The following is a 16,242-nucleotide window of genomic DNA, read 5'->3' as shown; positions in this document are numbered from 1 at the left end:
TTGCGCGCTCTGATTAGTCGAGGCCGCTGCAACTGCCCGCTTGTTAAGAATAGGCCCTAAAAATCTATCCAGACAAACTTGTATAGGGTGCGTTCGACACGACGCCATTTTGTGATAATTCGTTGTCGAATCCTCTGATTTTTCGGTGTATTCGAGCAAGCGGGGCTTGATTCTAAGGAATATCGACATTATTTCTTCAGCTAACTGCGGAAATCTACGCCGCGCTTGAGGAAACTGTATTCAGGAAACAGTAAGTTAGACGAAACTTCGTGTAGCGTCTTACAATGGTCTTATTCCAGGATGGATTTCTTCTTCAAACCTTTTGTCGTCACGTTCATTTTTTCTGCTGTTCGTTATGCAAAATGTTTTATTAGATTCTCGACTTCGTGACTGTATTTTCACATTCGAATTAAATGAATATATAAATGTCGAGTCTAGTTACCGAACCTTCCTTCGCTTTTTTTTTTTTTAATATTTGGTCAGTATTTTTTTCTTTAACCTTGTCTTGTAAAAATGTCGAAAAATAAACCTTATGCAATTAACATTTGTTTGTGTGTTATATGAATCTAATTGCAAAATGTATTTGCAGGCATAGCTTAGGGATTAGTATTCAATTAGAATCATGTCGAGCGGCAGTGGCGATCACGAGGAAGAAGGATACGTTATTAAGGTACGCGGGTTACCATGGTCTACCACTGTAGATGAGATCTTGAAGTTTTTTGGCGACTGTTCAATCTCAAATGGCAAAAATGGAGTTCATATGACAACGTCCCGCGAGGGACGTCCCAGTGGTGAAGCTTATGTGGAAATGGATACTCCAGAGGATATTGAAAAAGCATGCAAAAGAGATAGGGATCACATGGGCCATCGTTATATTGAAGGTTAATAATCACATTTTCTTTAATATACTTACATTTATCATTTCAGAAATATTTTAAATGATTTTAAACGTAAAATTAATAAATATATAAAACTGAAAATTATATTACTTGCTATGTTTTGTATTAATTATGTATCATGGTTTTAGTTTTTAAAGCAAAGCGAGGCGAGATGGAATGGGTTGTGAAGAGAAGTGGTCTTAACTTGGAGAACGCAATGGACGATGGTTGCGTGAGATTGCGTGGCTTACCATTTGGTTGTTCAAAAGAGGAAATTGCACAGTTCTTCTCAGGTACTTAGCATAGGACAATTAAAATAATTATTATTAGTTTCTTTTAATTGATATCAAGTGTCACTGAGATTTTATTTAATCCTTAAAAAACAGACACCTTCATCTTTTTCAAATATGTAGCTTTCTTTCTATTTTTATATTTCCCTTTTCATAAAATGAAAGTAAATAGACGAAATTTGGTAATTATTTCGGAACGCAGGCGACAAAACACTTTTGATGGCTTGAGTGTAAATTACTAAATTAATTTTCTTACATTGACAAACTCTAGCAAGTTATAAAAATTGCTTCCTAACAACATTAAGCTTATTTTAAAATTAGCTATTAAAAGTAACAAGATACCAGGTCAAATCTGTATATTGCAAGAAGTAAAGGTTAAATACCATCTAAAGTGACGTCTCTGTATTCTGATATCAACAATTAGCTTTAGTTAAGATTTAAGTTTTTACTAAGATCTGAGTTGTATCATACGTCATTGATTTATAATGTTATAATTCGTTCCAAATAGAACGAAAATATTTGTGCTGTACAACTCAGTTGAGCAAACTTAATTCTTAACTTTGGTTTTCGGCATTTATGATTTAATACCCTACATTCATATAAGGTGAATCACGAAGAGAAAGAAGAAAGAAAATAATGCGCATATATATGCGCGATATTAGAGTCTTAAAAGTCTTGTTTCTTTTATAAGGGTGTTTAATAAATTTGACCATAACTTCTTATTCCTAATGGGTGCTTATAAATTACAATATCGTTGTTTGATTATGTGGGTCAGGGTTGGAGATATTGCCGAACGGGATTTCACTACCGACAGACTACACGGGCCGCAGTACTGGGGAGGCTTACGTTCAATTTGTTAACAAAGATGTTGCGGAGCGCGCTCTGCAGAAACACAAGGAAAAGATAGGACACAGGTGGGGTATTGAAACGGTATAGCTGGGTTTGGGTATACTTATGACTTTTCCATATCATTTATATTAATGATCGTAGTACATGTAGGTATATACATTTCGTTTAGTAATTAGTGGGAACGAATGCTACGATGCGGATGCAGCTTCTTTATCACTCTCCGAAGAGATTTTTTCGTACAAGCATAAAGATAAACCTAGAAACCGTTGTATTATAATTAAGCGTTGCTTGGCGTACTCGGTTCGTACGTTTTAAGATTTTACCACGTACACTAATTTGAGAAAATCCTGCACGTCGTGTCGAGACGGTTTTTCGATGGATCACGTAAACGCAAACTCAAATAAACTCTTGTTTTTTTTTTTTTTTTTTTTTTTATTTTTTTTTTGGTTGAAAGAGGATTACCTCTCGAAAACTTTTTTTCATATTTGACATAAAGAAACTGCCTCTCTCAAAACACAATTACAACCAGATAGTCGTACGTAAGCGAAAGTACTGTGGACCTGTGGAACTACTTATATCCGTGGGTGGGTGCCGGAGGGCGGGAGACCCTTACCGTCATCACCAAATCCCATGGGAGGTGGGTAGGGCAAGCCAGAGCTCGGTGGGCACTACAGACAGAAAGAGAGAGAGAGAGAGAGAAAGAGAGAGATTGATAATCATCAATGCAAAACGGCACGTCTATGCTGCGCGCATAATTGCATCTTTTTTGCAGATAAATATTAAATGTTGAGTAATTTATAAACGTTTTATTTTTACATTAAAAAATTTTTTTATACCAGCTACTAAATAAATCGGTAATCTACGAATTTCTAATTTTTATATTGATATAAATGTTTATCTGCAAAAGATAGTGTAATTATGACCGTGGTCTGCCCGAAGATCGTCGACGTCGCATGGGCTTGTGGGGTACATGTGGCATAGGTACATACATCGGGAAGCGATTTCGTCGTGGGAGGGTCTCTTCGCAGATTTAATAAAAAAAATGCGGAGGTTTAGTATGAACATAATTGTTCCGTCACACTAGTAAACTCAACTTAATGCCAAGATGCCAATTCACGAGTTTCCTCTTTTACGATTTTCTTTTTTTTTTATTGTAAACGTCAAACCTTAATTAGTTAATTTCTCACTACTGTTGTAAAAAAAAAAAAAAAAAAAAAAAAAAAAGGCTCCTCTTTCCACCTTATTTTGTTTCTATAAAGTCTTCGTGTATCATTGTTTTGTTTTTTCTTGTCTCTCACCATTTGTGATATCTTGAATAAAATCTGTATCGTTAAGTCTTGTTGAGTTTTCGATTTGGTGGCATTTGTATGGTGAGAGTAATAATAAATGATAGCGGCGATGACAATATTTATTTGCTAATGTGTCAACCTGGGAATTTCTAACGCTTGTACCTTCAATCGTTAACAGATATATCGAGATCTTCCGAAGCAGCTTATCCGAGGTACGTGCTAGTATCGGCCCCAAAATGCGCGGCGGTCCCATGGGTGGCTTCAATCAAAGACCCGCACCATACACTCGTGGCGATCGTTTCGGTGGAATGAATCGCTTTAGCAACAATGGCAGAGGATCCAGAAATAGAGGTGATTCCTTTCATCTATCGAAGTACGAAGCGTTACGTGCAAGAGAATTCCGTAATAGAGACTTATTATACAATTCACGTACTAAGTTATTACGTATGTATTCTCACATGTCTACATTTTACTTTCTTGAAGTTCGTAATTTATTTTCAGCCTTATGTATATATCGTAAACTTTTTAATCTACTTTAGACTTCGATAACGGCCCATGGGGAGGTGGAAACAACTACGGATCTCGCGGTGGCAATATGGGAATGCGCGGCAACATGGATATGAAGGGTGGCAATTACAGAGGCAACAATGACTCCTGGGGCGGAAACTCTGGCGTGTACAGCATCCATATGAGAGGACTACCGTTTAAAGCGACGGAACAAGACATAGCTGATGTAATTAATAACGGACAAGCTTGTTTTTATTGTTTTATCGTGCTTCTTATATTCTAGGACTCAATTAACAGTTAAAAATTTGTATTTTATTATCTTTGGATTTTATTTTACAGTTTTTTAGACCAATCGAACCAGTAAACGTTCGGATTATTCTTGAAAATGGTGGTCGTCCATCGGGAGAAGCTGATGTAGAATTCGCAACTCATGAAGAAGCCTTAAAGGCAATGTGTAAGGTTGTATCTTTTATTATTATTAATTTTAAATTTAATTTAATTTTTAGTTTAAAAATTATTTAAAAATATGTACAACTTTGTATATAACAATCAAAGTTACAAGATAATTTGATCTTAATTATTTCGTTTTTATTATAGGATAAAAGTCACATGTCACACAGATATATCGAACTGTTTATGAACTCATCCGGTGGATCAAATAGCATGTCACTAAGCGGCATCGGTAATTTCTGTGGAGGTAAAATTATTGGATTATATCAAAAACTAAAAATGCATAACCGAAGATATGATTTGTAATTCTTTAGAATATTTTAAAAATATATTAAATATTGGAATAATCTCTTAATTATAAATGGTTTATATATTTTTCCTTGTATTATATAATTCCAAAACATTAGTTATTTTAACATCTAAATTGCATTAGTTAATGTTATTTTAACACAAAAATTACACAAGAAATTATTTAATAAATTAAATTTACTATTTAGCTATATCATATTAATACAATGTTACATATTATTTAATAATTATGCTTACATGTACTTATGAATTTCTTTGTACACAGGCTTAGGTAACAACTTCAGGCCAGGATATTCGCCAAACAATAGAGGTTTCAACTCGCAGTTGGGTGGCAGCAATTACAATAGTTTTTGAGATCGGGTAATGCGTTTCTAACGCTAAACAAAGATTCTAAAAATTTAAAGAATCAAAGTTGGGAGCGAAAAAAAAATCGCTTTTAAATTACACTGATGCAATATAAAGTCTTTTTTTTTCTTTCTTGGTTTGTTTTTAATTATACATTGAATTATATATATTAAATATTAATCGTAAGCCAAATTTCGATATAGTATGTAAGTACTTGTATAACCGGGTTTTTTTTATAACGTATACGAGATATGTAATTTACATAAATATATAATTTAATTATCTCAAGTGAAACTTATAGGCGGACAATAGAGACGATCATAGCTCGTTGTGACGCGTGCTTAGTAAGCTGGGAATCCTAAAGAAGGAAAGTAACAACTTCTCCCCATAGTTTTACATATAATAAAAATATTATATGTATACTATTATATATATATATATATATATATATATATATATATATATATATATATATATAATAATTTTGTTTTTTCTTTTAACTTGAGCGTAATATCAACAGACAATCGTACGTCGTCAAAATAAAATGTAAAGTAAATTTTTGAAGGAATATATACTGGAGAAGATTACTTTCATTCAAAAACTATTAGACTGAATAAAAAAAGTAGTTCTTATTTTTAAGGCGACGTACATATCTTCTGATCTAATATCAAATGATTAGAATTATAATTTTATATAACACAGCAACATGTTACATGTCGTAATGGCTTTGATGCGAGCTTCGACAAGATAATCGTCAATAAATGTCGAGACGTAGCAACAAGCTGTAAAACGCAAATATATGATTGTAATATACACGGATTAAACTTAGCTCGCAATCGAACCTCACAAGTTCATCATATTGTCTTGTATAACTGACAGGATTTTAAGGTTTCCTGCGCAAAGTAGGGAAAATATTAGAAAATATTAGAATCAAATAAGAAGTTTACGAAGAACTTTTGACCTTTTTATTTTACTTTAAAAAAATTCCAATTAAATAAATTAATTATTTCTAATATCTAAGTGTTACAATATACATTTCCATTAATGTATTTTCTCTATTGTGCGTTGGGCCCAAGTCAGATAACCGCTCATTTTTTTATCGTACCAGAATAATGTACTATAATATATGATATAGTATATAACTTTAGAATAAAAATTGTAACTCATCGATGTTGGTGTTGCAAGCCACACGAAAAAATGCCAACTGGCAAGTGTCAATGTTGTGTATATCATATAACGTATAAATCTAATTTCGGTTTATATTATGAAATATTTGAATAAAAAAAAGAACTATGTAAAGGTAAACTTCTACAAGAGGAAAGCACAAGTATTTGTATAACTTGGGTAACAGACAATACGAATGTAAATAAGTTAGATCTACCATCTAAACTTAACATTCAATTTTGAACAGAAACACATTAACTGAGTGAATCTAACTTAATTAATTTGTATTGTTGCATGCTCTTGGCCTATGTAATATACTCTTTGAATAAAAATTAGCATCAAAGATCTTTTTATGTAGATTCTAAGTCCAGAAAACAGTTCAGTTATTTAAACAAGTTGAAAATCAGTTGAAAAGTTTATATTCCATCGAATAAATTTATTAAAGAATTTGCAACATTTTTAAAATTGATTTTTTAACAACTTTTGTTTGAATTTGAATTGAACTATTTATTCAATAATGATTTAAATATTCATTTAATTGATTAAAAGAAATTTGTAAGGAAGGTAATTTAATAAGGTAAATTAATAAAAACTGACTCGAATTTAATAATATCTGTGTCTCAATTTTAGCTGGAGCAGTATTGAGTCTTCCTTTAGCATGGCTAATGCTTCTTGTAAAAGGCGAGATGCTCCTTCAACGCGTTGTAATACTGCTGGCTAGATAGCATACCTACAAAATTGGCATGAAATTGGCGGGAATGGTATCAAACGGAGCAGCCATATGCACTTGTGCACTGGTGCAGCTAAATTCAATATAACGGCCGATAGTGCTGCCGTCTGCTGCTGTCACCGCTGTATTAGAACTTAGAATTAATGGAACATCCGTCCCTCGCATAATCTTCCGTAAAATGGTGGGAGTTTACCCACCACCCTGCAGCCACCCATAATATCGCATCACTTCATTGAATAAACAATGCACGTAAGGTTCATTGTACCAAATAGAAGCTCCAAAAGAAAGAGCGAACTGCTAAAAGACATAGCTATGATTGTAGATATGACGACATTCGCCCACACTTTTCTACGAAATGAGAGTAGGCGGAGGCTTCGATAGAGAGCATTCTGCGTTAAAAGTTATCAAGCATCCTTGAACGCATTGTCCTTTAATCGGACTCGCATTATCAATAGGAAAGAAATTGGTAAGGAATTTGGGTAATTTTCTATTATCGGTGCTAAAATAAGCACGTCAGTCACGCCAGTTTCTAAGATAAGCCATTTTCACGAGCCGATATAGCCTTCGAATTTGAGCCTTATGAAACTGAGCCGGTATCACTGATAAACTGTTGTTATATGTTATCATTACTATTAACAGATGTCAAAGCATTTAATACGGGAAGGTGTATCGGTATTTGTGCGTGTGGGTAACATGTACTCGACTACATATATGTTCCCTCTCCCTTCTCTATTGCACACTTGGAGAGAAATTCAAAAAATACGTACCTCATTAATGATGTCAAGAGATTAAGCTTCTCACTTATCAGTATCACGCTGATATAACCGACGATTACTTGTTGCAAACAAGAACATTTCATCTGTATTAACTCTTACTGAGGTACGTGAAAAACTAAAAACTCTATCAAGTGCTACTATTTACTTGTGTATTATGTTAAATTAATAAAAATCTATGGAAAAAGTATGGATGGGGATTGGAATGCTGTTTTTAATTGTGTTACATGTTTTACAATTAGATTTAAAGCTTTAATAGTTTTAGAACAGTTATTCTTATTAAATATGTATGTGATGCTACAACTCTACATAATTTTGTTTTATCACAGCATGCCTCATAATTATATATCTTTATCTTTCCTCAAGATGCAATTGTAATGTGAAATATGAATTTCAGGTTTTTCAAACACCATTGATGTATTTATTGAAGTGAATGTATAGATGAATAATATTCTGTCAAGATGAGCCAAACCACAGAAGGCAGTAACCTTAGTCATGACAAGCAGACTGAGAATATCTTACAACATAAACACAATGAAGAGTATGAAATAATTTTGCATGAATTATTTTTTACTTTCTTTTAGAAAAATATTAACCCTTTATGGGCCAAATTTTTGTTTTAAATGTAAAAAAATTAGGGAAACGATAAATCAGTAATTATAAACTTATATATGCAAATAAAACAGTTTTTCCGTTTAAACATTTTTTTTTATAACAATTTTTTTTTAACAATTTTATTAAATACTATTTATTTTTTAAGATCTATACGCCATCTCAGAAGAAAAACTATAATTATTTAGTAAAATGTCGATAAATTAAAATGTAACTTGAAAGTTACACAGGCCCATATAGGGTTAAAATACATGAGTTTAATTATTTGATTCGACTCAAAAGATAATAATTTCTCTCAATTTTCTGTTAGATCTTTGGAGCCTGATAAACAACAGCAATCTCTTCTACCAAAGGCAAGCAGCAGTACCACAAGACATATCAGAGAATATATCCCCAAGTCTGGAATAAAAAAATACAATCATGCTTTAAGTAATTTAATACCAATACGGTACCAAAACCAGTATGTATTGTAATCAGTCTTGAAATAATTTATTTACTACAGTAAATGTATTGTCAACTACAATAATTCAAGAATACTTTAGTGATAAAGATATTTTTTACAGAAACAAAAAAGAGAATTCGCCAGCAGATAATGCTGGATTATTTTCTTATATATACATAACATGGATGACACCATATTTATGGAAAGCATACAAAAAAGGCCTTACAATAAAAGATTTACCAGATATTTCGGTATATGATACATGTGAATATAATGCACTCAGGTAAATAATATTTTACTGTATTTTCTGTGAGCATATAAGTACAATTAATAAAAATTGTTTTATAGACTCAACGTACTTTGGCAACAGGAACTAAGACAAAATGGTCCTAATGCAGCATCTTTTTCTACAGTTGCTTGGAGATTTGTGCGCACACGTGTTTATGTATCATGCTTTTTACTAACCTGTTCTCTTATTTTTGGATTTATAAGTCCTGTAAGATTATTTTTATTAACGATATAATTATTGAACTAAATTTTTTTTATTATTAACAAAGAGTTTTCTTTTCCTTAGACAATAATAATGAAAAAGATATTGGAACACATAGAGTCTCCAAAGGAGAACTTTTGGGATGGTATCAAGTGGGTGTTTCTGCTGACAATATGCGATTCTCTGCGAGCTTTTTTTTTCACGTGGACGTGGAATGTGAACTATAAAACTGGATTGCGATTAAAATCGGCTTGCACAACTTTATTATATAAGAAGATTCTAAGGCTGAATAGTCTTGGTAATAAAAGTACAGGAGAAGTAAGACAATTTGCTTCATAAATATTTGAATTTAATTAAAGTATCTTCCTGATGTAACACAATTCTTATTTTCAGGTAATCAATTTATTTTGCAACGATAGTCAAAGACTTTTTGATGTGATGATTTATGGGCCAATGATTATCAGTGGACCAATAGTTATAAGTTGTGGTATAATTTATATACTCTGGTTATTCAATCCCATTGCTTTGGTAGGAATGATAGCTTTTCTCTCGTTTTATCCCTGCCAAGTAAGTAATTTATTGTTGTACACATACTTGTTGTATATTTTACAGATTTTAATAAACAATAATATCTATTTCAGTATTTTATCTCTCGCGCAACTGGCTATTTTCGCTCGAAGTCTGTGAATATTACGGATGCTCGAGTAAAACTCATGAGTGAGATTTTAGAATGTGTAAAATTGATTAAAATGTATTCTTGGGAGAAATATTTTAGCGAAAAACTTCTTGGTGAGAATAATATATCAAAAAGTTGTATAATTGAAAGAAAAATTATTGGAAATAATGTTTTTGATATATATATATATATATTCAAACAGAGATGACTTAATACGTTTTTTTAGCTATACGCAAGAAAGAAGAACATTGGCTACATAAGACTGTTTATTTTCAAAGCCTTAGCATTTCTTTAACGCCTGCTATACCTGTGATATCAGCAATCGTTACGTTTTTAGCACATATTGCCTCAGGCAGTGGATTATTAGCCTCGCAGGTATGCAATACAATCTACTAATACAATACTGACTTTCGAGATATATAATATAGTTTTATAAATATTCTAATTTTATGTATATCAGGAGAAATCAATTAACATCTACTAGGTAAGCAATTTAATAAGACGGTAAAGTTTTTCCTTAGAGAATTAAATTTGTTTCATTAATACGGATGTTTAAAATCACGCCTAGAATTCCTTAATTTTCACAGTCAATGGATTATATTACAGGCATTCCCAATGACCACATTATTTGGGAATTTACTTAGACTGGCACTCACATCACTTAAGGATACCACGCGATATTTTATGAGCGCTCTCATTGCTCTTAGAAGATTCAAGGTCTCCAGTGTTTTTTAAGTGATTTCATGTACAGCTTAATGGGTCGGATATCCGTATCTATTATTAGGAAGCTGGTTCTCGTGTATATAATTCTTAGTGAAATTTTACTAAAATGCTAATAATTAAATCTAACACAAATTTATTGAATTTTAATATATAAAGTTTATTTTTCCAATAACAAATTGATGGCAGAAAGAACACGAGCTGTATTCCTTTATAATACGTACATGAGGTCAATGTCGTTTTAATGTAAAAAGCGTAAGCTTTCCAATAAAACGAAATGTGATGGGTGAACACTGCATGCCTTGTAAAGCACTTCGTTACCTTTAAACAGTTGTTGTTAGCAGTTTTTTCGTTATTACTTATTTCGAATACTCAAAGTTATCAGCTATAAAGAGCTGTATTAATTATGGGTCAGGAGCATGAGTTTCCACGCTTTCGCGTAGTACGAAATTATATTAACATGATCATTTTAATTCTACAGGTATTTCCCTTCGTATCGGTACTCAATGCTCAAATTCGAACCTCATTCATGTTTTTACAAGTGGCCTTAGTTAATATCGCTGCCGTTAAGATAACTTTTGGCAGAATAAAGGTGTATATTCTTGTTTATATTTAATAAGAATAAACAATTAATTTCACCATACATGCCTATTGTATCATAATGTTATGAATGACTAACATTTTTGTTCTTTGATGTAACTAAATAACAATTTAGGCATATATTTTGCTAACACAGCATATCCAGTATTTGCATAATAAAATTGCTTTATTTATAGTTTAATGAATTATGCTACATTAAAAAGCAAGTAACTGTACATTGCTACACAAATTTGGAAGTTTTGCTTTAAAAATTAATTCGTCCAGATATTTCATTTTTGTATTATTAAATGTACACTGTAAAGAAATGAGATAAATATGTATAAATGTAATAAAAATCTGCACATAATAATTTTATTTTGTTTCTCAACAGTTACATTTTTATATATTTGTGCTTGTTTGCTTTTAATGTACTCGTAATAATTGTCTCTTCGAAAATTTATTGAATAGATAATTAACGAAACATAATTTTTACAGAGTGTATTACTGTTAGACGAAATCAACTATCAAGCATCAAAACCGATTGTGAGATCGCAGGCGATTGCTATTGGTAACGGTACCTTTGTCTGCGACAGCATAAAACGTCAAACAGATACATTGACTGGCAACAAGAAAAAGTAAGTATTTAATAAAATTATTATAATTTTACAGAAGCGGTAACTGCGTTTTTTACATAGGAAAAATTTACCACCGATTACGAATAATTTTATGGAATTGGAAAACCTGAATCAACCGATGCAAGAAGCTAAGTACGTCGAAGTTCTTAGCAACATACATTTCGGAGCACCTAAAGGAAAACTGGTTGGTATCTGCGGTCATGTAGGCAGCGGCAAGTCCAGTCTACTGTTAGCAGCTTTGGGACAGCTGAGAATAACGAAAGGGAACATCCTGAGGGAGGGCACTTGTGCCTATGTCAGTCAACAAGCGTGGATCATAAATGGCACTTTCAAGGAGAATATTCTTTTTGGCGAAGAATTTGATGCCAAACGCTACTATCATACCATTACAATTTGCAATTTAAAGGAAGATTTGGATATGTTGCCGGGAGGAGACGATACTGAGATCGGTGAGAGGGGTGTCAATCTGTCCGGAGGACAGAAACAGAGGGTTGCGCTGGCACGAGCATATTATGCCAATCGGTATGTGCACTTGATATTGAACTTCTTTTTTACGTTAATCATAAATTTACTTAATTGGATATTGATTTATATATCTGTTATTTCAGGGATATTTATTTTCTCGATGATCCTTTAAGTGCAGTTGACGCATACGTTGGTTCATATATATTTGACAAGTTGGTTCTGGAAGCTCTTAGAAACAAAAAGAAATCTGTTCTTCTTGTAACGTATAATATTCAGGTGTGAATATATAATAATTAGAAGTTTTTTTACATTTTTTAAATATATATATTTTAATATATATATATATATATATATATATATATATATATATATATATATATATATATATATATATATATATATATATATATATATATATATTTCAGATATAACGAAGGATACTGGGAGGATAGATAGAATTGATTGAGACAAGTAGAAAATTCCCGTACCATTTTACAAAATTTTCAACCGTTATTGAGAAAAAAATTAAAATGTATAAATTGTATAAGCGTAAGAGCGACAAAGAAGCTGCGCGTGAGTGAGCGCGACAGGCGAATGGCTAGAAATGGCGCCGTCGCCTGTCGCGCTCACTCACGCGCAGCTTCCTTGTCGCTCTTACGCCTATACAATTTATACATTTTAATTTTTTTCTCAATAACGGTTGAGAATTTTGCAAAATGGTACGGAACTTTTCTACTTGTCTCAATCAATTCTATCTATCCTCCCAGTATCCTTCGTTATGTCTGGGACACCCTGTATATTAAAGACAGTATTTTAAAATGCCTTTTTTGATATTAAATTGTAAAATATTCGAAATGTATTTGTTGCAGTTTTTAAAACGTTGTGATGAAATTTACATGATGAATGGGGGCAAGATTGTAGAGCATGGAATTCATGAACATTTGATGCGACTCGATAGAGAGTATGCTTTAATGGTGAAAAATAGTACAATGGCATCGGAAGATAATTTATCAGCGTATGTTTAATACACATTATATGTATTCTATAAATTGTTTAAAAGTATTTTAACAGTTTATTTCTTCGTAGTGTTAAATCTACGGGAGTAACTCAGGAAGGTATTAATGATTTAAAAGTGCAAAAGGTGGGATCTACGGATAAAAACAATTATGGAAAAGAGAAATTGTACAAAGGTATGTTTTATAATGCTTTAATTATTTTAATATCTTTTATATTTATAATAGCCTTTAAAATTTTCTAACTTTTTATCTTTTAATCTAGGAGCAATTTTAACAATGGCAGAAAAGTCTGAAACCGGATCCGTAAAATCATACACTTATCACACATATGTGCAAGCCACAGGCGGATATTTTATAGCTATTCTCGTATTCTTTACATTTTTCTTAAACGTCGGTAGTTCGGCTTTTAGTACTTGGTGGCTCGCTGTATGGATTAAAGCTGGCGGAGGCGTAAGTCATTATTTTATTAAATTATATAAATACTTTAATACTGCTTTTCTTTTTTAATTAATATTGGATGTATTATCATGAATAATTTTTATTTAATTGTCAGAACGTAACTCTACCAGGAAGTAATGATACTATATACTCTGAGAATATTAACGCTAATCCTCACTTCTCGTTTTATCGAGATGTATATGGTGCTTGTATCGGCGGTATATTACTGACAAGTTTTATTCGCGGTGTAGTAATTACGTTTACTACAATAAAGGGTTCGACCGTGTTACACAATAAATTTCTTGGCAAAATTATTAGTTCTCCGTTGAGCTTCTTTGAAACTACTCCAAGCGGTAGAATACAAAACATTTTTAGTCGAGATATAGATGAGAGTAAGTAACATTTTAATAACTTAAGTACTTTTAAGTACACTGTCACAAATTAATAATCATCTAATTTAATTAATACTTTTTGATTTTTAGTTGATAACTATTTGCCAATATCGATCGAAAATATGGTGCAAAACATTTTTACTTGTGGTTTTGCTATTTTCTTCATTTGCAGTGTGTTACCTTGGTTTTCGATACCTTTATTTCTGTTTGGTGCACTGTTCTTCTTTGTTAGTAAAGTGTTTAGGTATGTATCTTAAATAATTCATGTATGCTTAATGCGCATAATTTGTATGCGATCGATGATTTTTTTCTCGTATCTCCGCAGAATAGGAATGCGAGATTTAAAAAGAATGGAAAATGTTTCGCGATCTCCTGTTTTAACTTTTGTCACAACGACAATTCAAGGTTTGAGTACAATTCACGCATTTCAAAAGGAAAAGAATTTTTTGTATAGGTAATTATTTGCTAAAATACTTAATAATGAAATAATGAGAAAAAATGGCAAAAAAATTTTTTTTAATATTGTTTCCTGATCAACAGGTTTGAGGAGTTACTCAATACAAATAACTTATGTCAATATCTATGTCAAGCCGCGATGAGATGGTCTTCTGTGAGGTTGGATAGTTTGGTAATTGCCTCCTCGTGTATAATCGCGTTACTCGTGATTTCATTTAAAAATGAGATATCACCGGCTTTTGCCGGTCTAGCTATGGCGTATGCTACGCAGATGACTGGTGTTTTTCAATATACAGTCAGACTGATGTCCGAGACAGAAATGCGTTTTATAAGCGTAGAGAGAATCAGTTACTACCTCAAGGTAATTCTATGAATCTTAATAATATAAAATTGCTTCTATGACATATCTAGATTTCGATATTATTACTTATTTAATTTTAATTTTTTTTCTTATTCAGACTTTGCAGAAAGAAGGCGGTAGTAAGACGGTTGCTCTTAAACCAGCCGACAGTTGGCCTTCTTACGGCAAGATAGAGTTTAAAGCTGTTCAGATGAGATACAGAGAGGAACTGCCGCTTATACTGATCGATATTTCGTTTAATATAAAAACTGGAGAAAAAATTGGTAATGATTAAATATTTTTTTGAACGTTAATCGTAATTTTACATGCACGAAATTAATTATAAATTGTTTTAGGCGTTGTGGGTCGCACGGGATCCGGCAAGAGCTCTTTAATCGTAGCTTTATTCCGACTAGTTGAGATTTGTGAAGGTGTTATTAAGATCGATGGTATCGATATTTCAAAATTGGAGTTAGATGTATTGAGAAGTAAATTGTCTATTATTCCTCAAGATCCAGTTTTATTCAGCGGTACCATAAGGTAATGAACTTCAAAGACAACGTTTGTTGTGTATTCTCTTAAACTAATTTGGTTTTCAGATCTAATTTGGATCCCTTTCAACAACACGCCGATTCTGATGTTTGGAATGTTCTTGAGAAGACTCAAATGAAAGAAAAGGTATCTCTTATGCCGGGAAAGCTCGATGCTTCCGTTGGGTTTGGTGGAAACAATTTGAGTGTCGGTGAAAGACAGCTTCTTTGTCTCTCAAGAGCTTTGTTACACAGTACAAAGGTAATATAAAAGTAAATTATAGAAGTAATTATAAAAAATATATTGCAAAAGTAAAAGATATTAATACTTTGAGCGATGTGTGCAATGTTACATATTCGAAAATAATTTTTATCGTTTTGCAGATATTAATTTTAGATGAAGCCACTGCTTCTATCGATCCGGAAACTGAAACGACGGTGCATCACACACTGCAGAACGAGTTCGCAGATTGCACTATACTTACTATCGCTCACCGATTACAAACGGTTCTTACGTGTAATCGTATTCTCGTAATGAGCGAGGGCAAAATTGTCGAATTTGATACACCCACTACGCTTCTGTCCCGTCCGGATTCTGAGTTTTCGAAACTGATGTCTGCGACGAATGACAGCACGTGAAATAATTTTTGCAGAGATCTGAATCGCAATTACAAACTACATTTTGCTCGCACTTTATTAATAAATGATAAAACTAATTAGACTAACTTTCGAAGTCGCGTGAATAAGTAAAACAAGAAAAATACATATTAAACAATAATATAATAAATAAATTGTATAAATTATTGTAATTTTCTGTTAACTAATTATTGATTCTTACCGTAGAGTTGGTCCTCCTATGCTCGATGT

The 16,242-nt window shown here is 32.3% G+C and overlaps 2 protein-coding genes across 8 annotated transcripts; both read left to right on the top strand.

The window, feature by feature from the left end:
* The first annotated feature begins 79 nt into the window (after positions 1-79).
* Positions 80-6,428, top strand: Glo (heterogeneous nuclear ribonucleoprotein glorund). 2 transcript variants are annotated; one of them, XM_070654865.1, is made up of 9 exons: positions 80-250; positions 590-881; positions 1,028-1,171; positions 1,944-2,082; positions 3,485-3,750; positions 3,846-4,039; positions 4,153-4,272; positions 4,411-4,510; positions 4,838-6,428. In XM_070654865.1, exons 2-9 carry the CDS (start codon positions 623-625, stop codon positions 4,924-4,926), a joined length of 1,311 nt encoding a protein of 436 aa, XP_070510966.1. In that variant the 5' UTR covers positions 80-250; positions 590-622; the 3' UTR covers positions 4,927-6,428. The 2 variants fall into 2 exon arrangements, with proteins under 2 accessions (XP_070510966.1, XP_070510974.1); XM_070654873.1 differs by having other exon boundaries at positions 84-250; positions 3,485-3,657.
* Positions 6,429-6,857: 429 nt separating this feature from the next.
* LOC139101545 (ATP-binding cassette sub-family C member 5-like) lies at positions 6,858-16,184 on the top strand. Of its 6 annotated transcripts, none has more exons than XM_070654762.1 (27): positions 6,858-7,060; positions 7,134-7,277; positions 7,451-7,495; positions 7,982-8,125; positions 8,507-8,656; positions 8,760-8,921; positions 8,987-9,134; positions 9,213-9,446; positions 9,522-9,695; positions 9,770-9,917; positions 10,031-10,179; positions 10,411-10,521; positions 11,006-11,116; positions 11,599-11,738; positions 11,799-12,260; positions 12,347-12,479; positions 13,073-13,218; positions 13,290-13,393; positions 13,482-13,669; positions 13,773-14,049; positions 14,140-14,293; positions 14,375-14,503; positions 14,590-14,866; positions 14,964-15,129; positions 15,202-15,385; positions 15,445-15,637; positions 15,760-16,184. In XM_070654762.1, the coding sequence occupies exons 4-27, from the start codon at positions 8,046-8,048 to the stop codon at positions 16,012-16,014; spliced, it is 4,275 nt and encodes a 1,424-aa protein (XP_070510863.1). In that variant the 5' UTR covers positions 6,858-7,060; positions 7,134-7,277; positions 7,451-7,495; positions 7,982-8,045; the 3' UTR covers positions 16,015-16,184. The 6 variants fall into 6 exon arrangements, with proteins under 6 accessions (XP_070510863.1, XP_070510861.1, XP_070510874.1 ...); XM_070654760.1 differs by having other exon boundaries at positions 7,451-7,690; XM_070654773.1 differs by lacking the exon at positions 7,451-7,495.
* Positions 16,185-16,242: the final 58 nt, after the last annotated feature.

Source organism: Cardiocondyla obscurior, linkage group LG01 (genome assembly GCF_019399895.1).
Source record: "Cardiocondyla obscurior isolate alpha-2009 linkage group LG01, Cobs3.1, whole genome shotgun sequence".
Classification (NCBI taxonomy): domain Eukaryota; kingdom Metazoa; phylum Arthropoda; class Insecta; order Hymenoptera; family Formicidae; genus Cardiocondyla; species Cardiocondyla obscurior.
This window is presented reverse-complemented; position numbering and strand designations above follow the sequence as displayed.

Coding starts and splice junctions, on each gene's coding strand:
- LOC139101545 (XM_070654773.1), top strand. CDS start 8,046: ATGAGCCAAACCACAGAAGGCAGTAACCTTAGTCATGACAAGCAGACT. Junction 10,522..11,005: donor TTGCTCTTAGAAGATTCAAG/GTCTCCAGTGTT, acceptor TTAATTCTACAG/GTATTTCCCTTCGTATCGGT. Junction 15,130..15,201: donor AAAAACTGGAGAAAAAATTG/GTAATGATTAAA, acceptor AAATTGTTTTAG/GCGTTGTGGGTCGCACGGGA.
- Glo (XM_070654865.1), top strand. CDS start 623: ATGTCGAGCGGCAGTGGCGATCACGAGGAAGAAGGATACGTTATTAAG. Junction 882..1,027: donor GGGCCATCGTTATATTGAAG/GTTAATAATCAC, acceptor TCATGGTTTTAG/TTTTTAAAGCAAAGCGAGGC. Junction 4,511..4,837: donor CATCGGTAATTTCTGTGGAG/GTAAAATTATTG, acceptor CTTTGTACACAG/GCTTAGGTAACAACTTCAGG.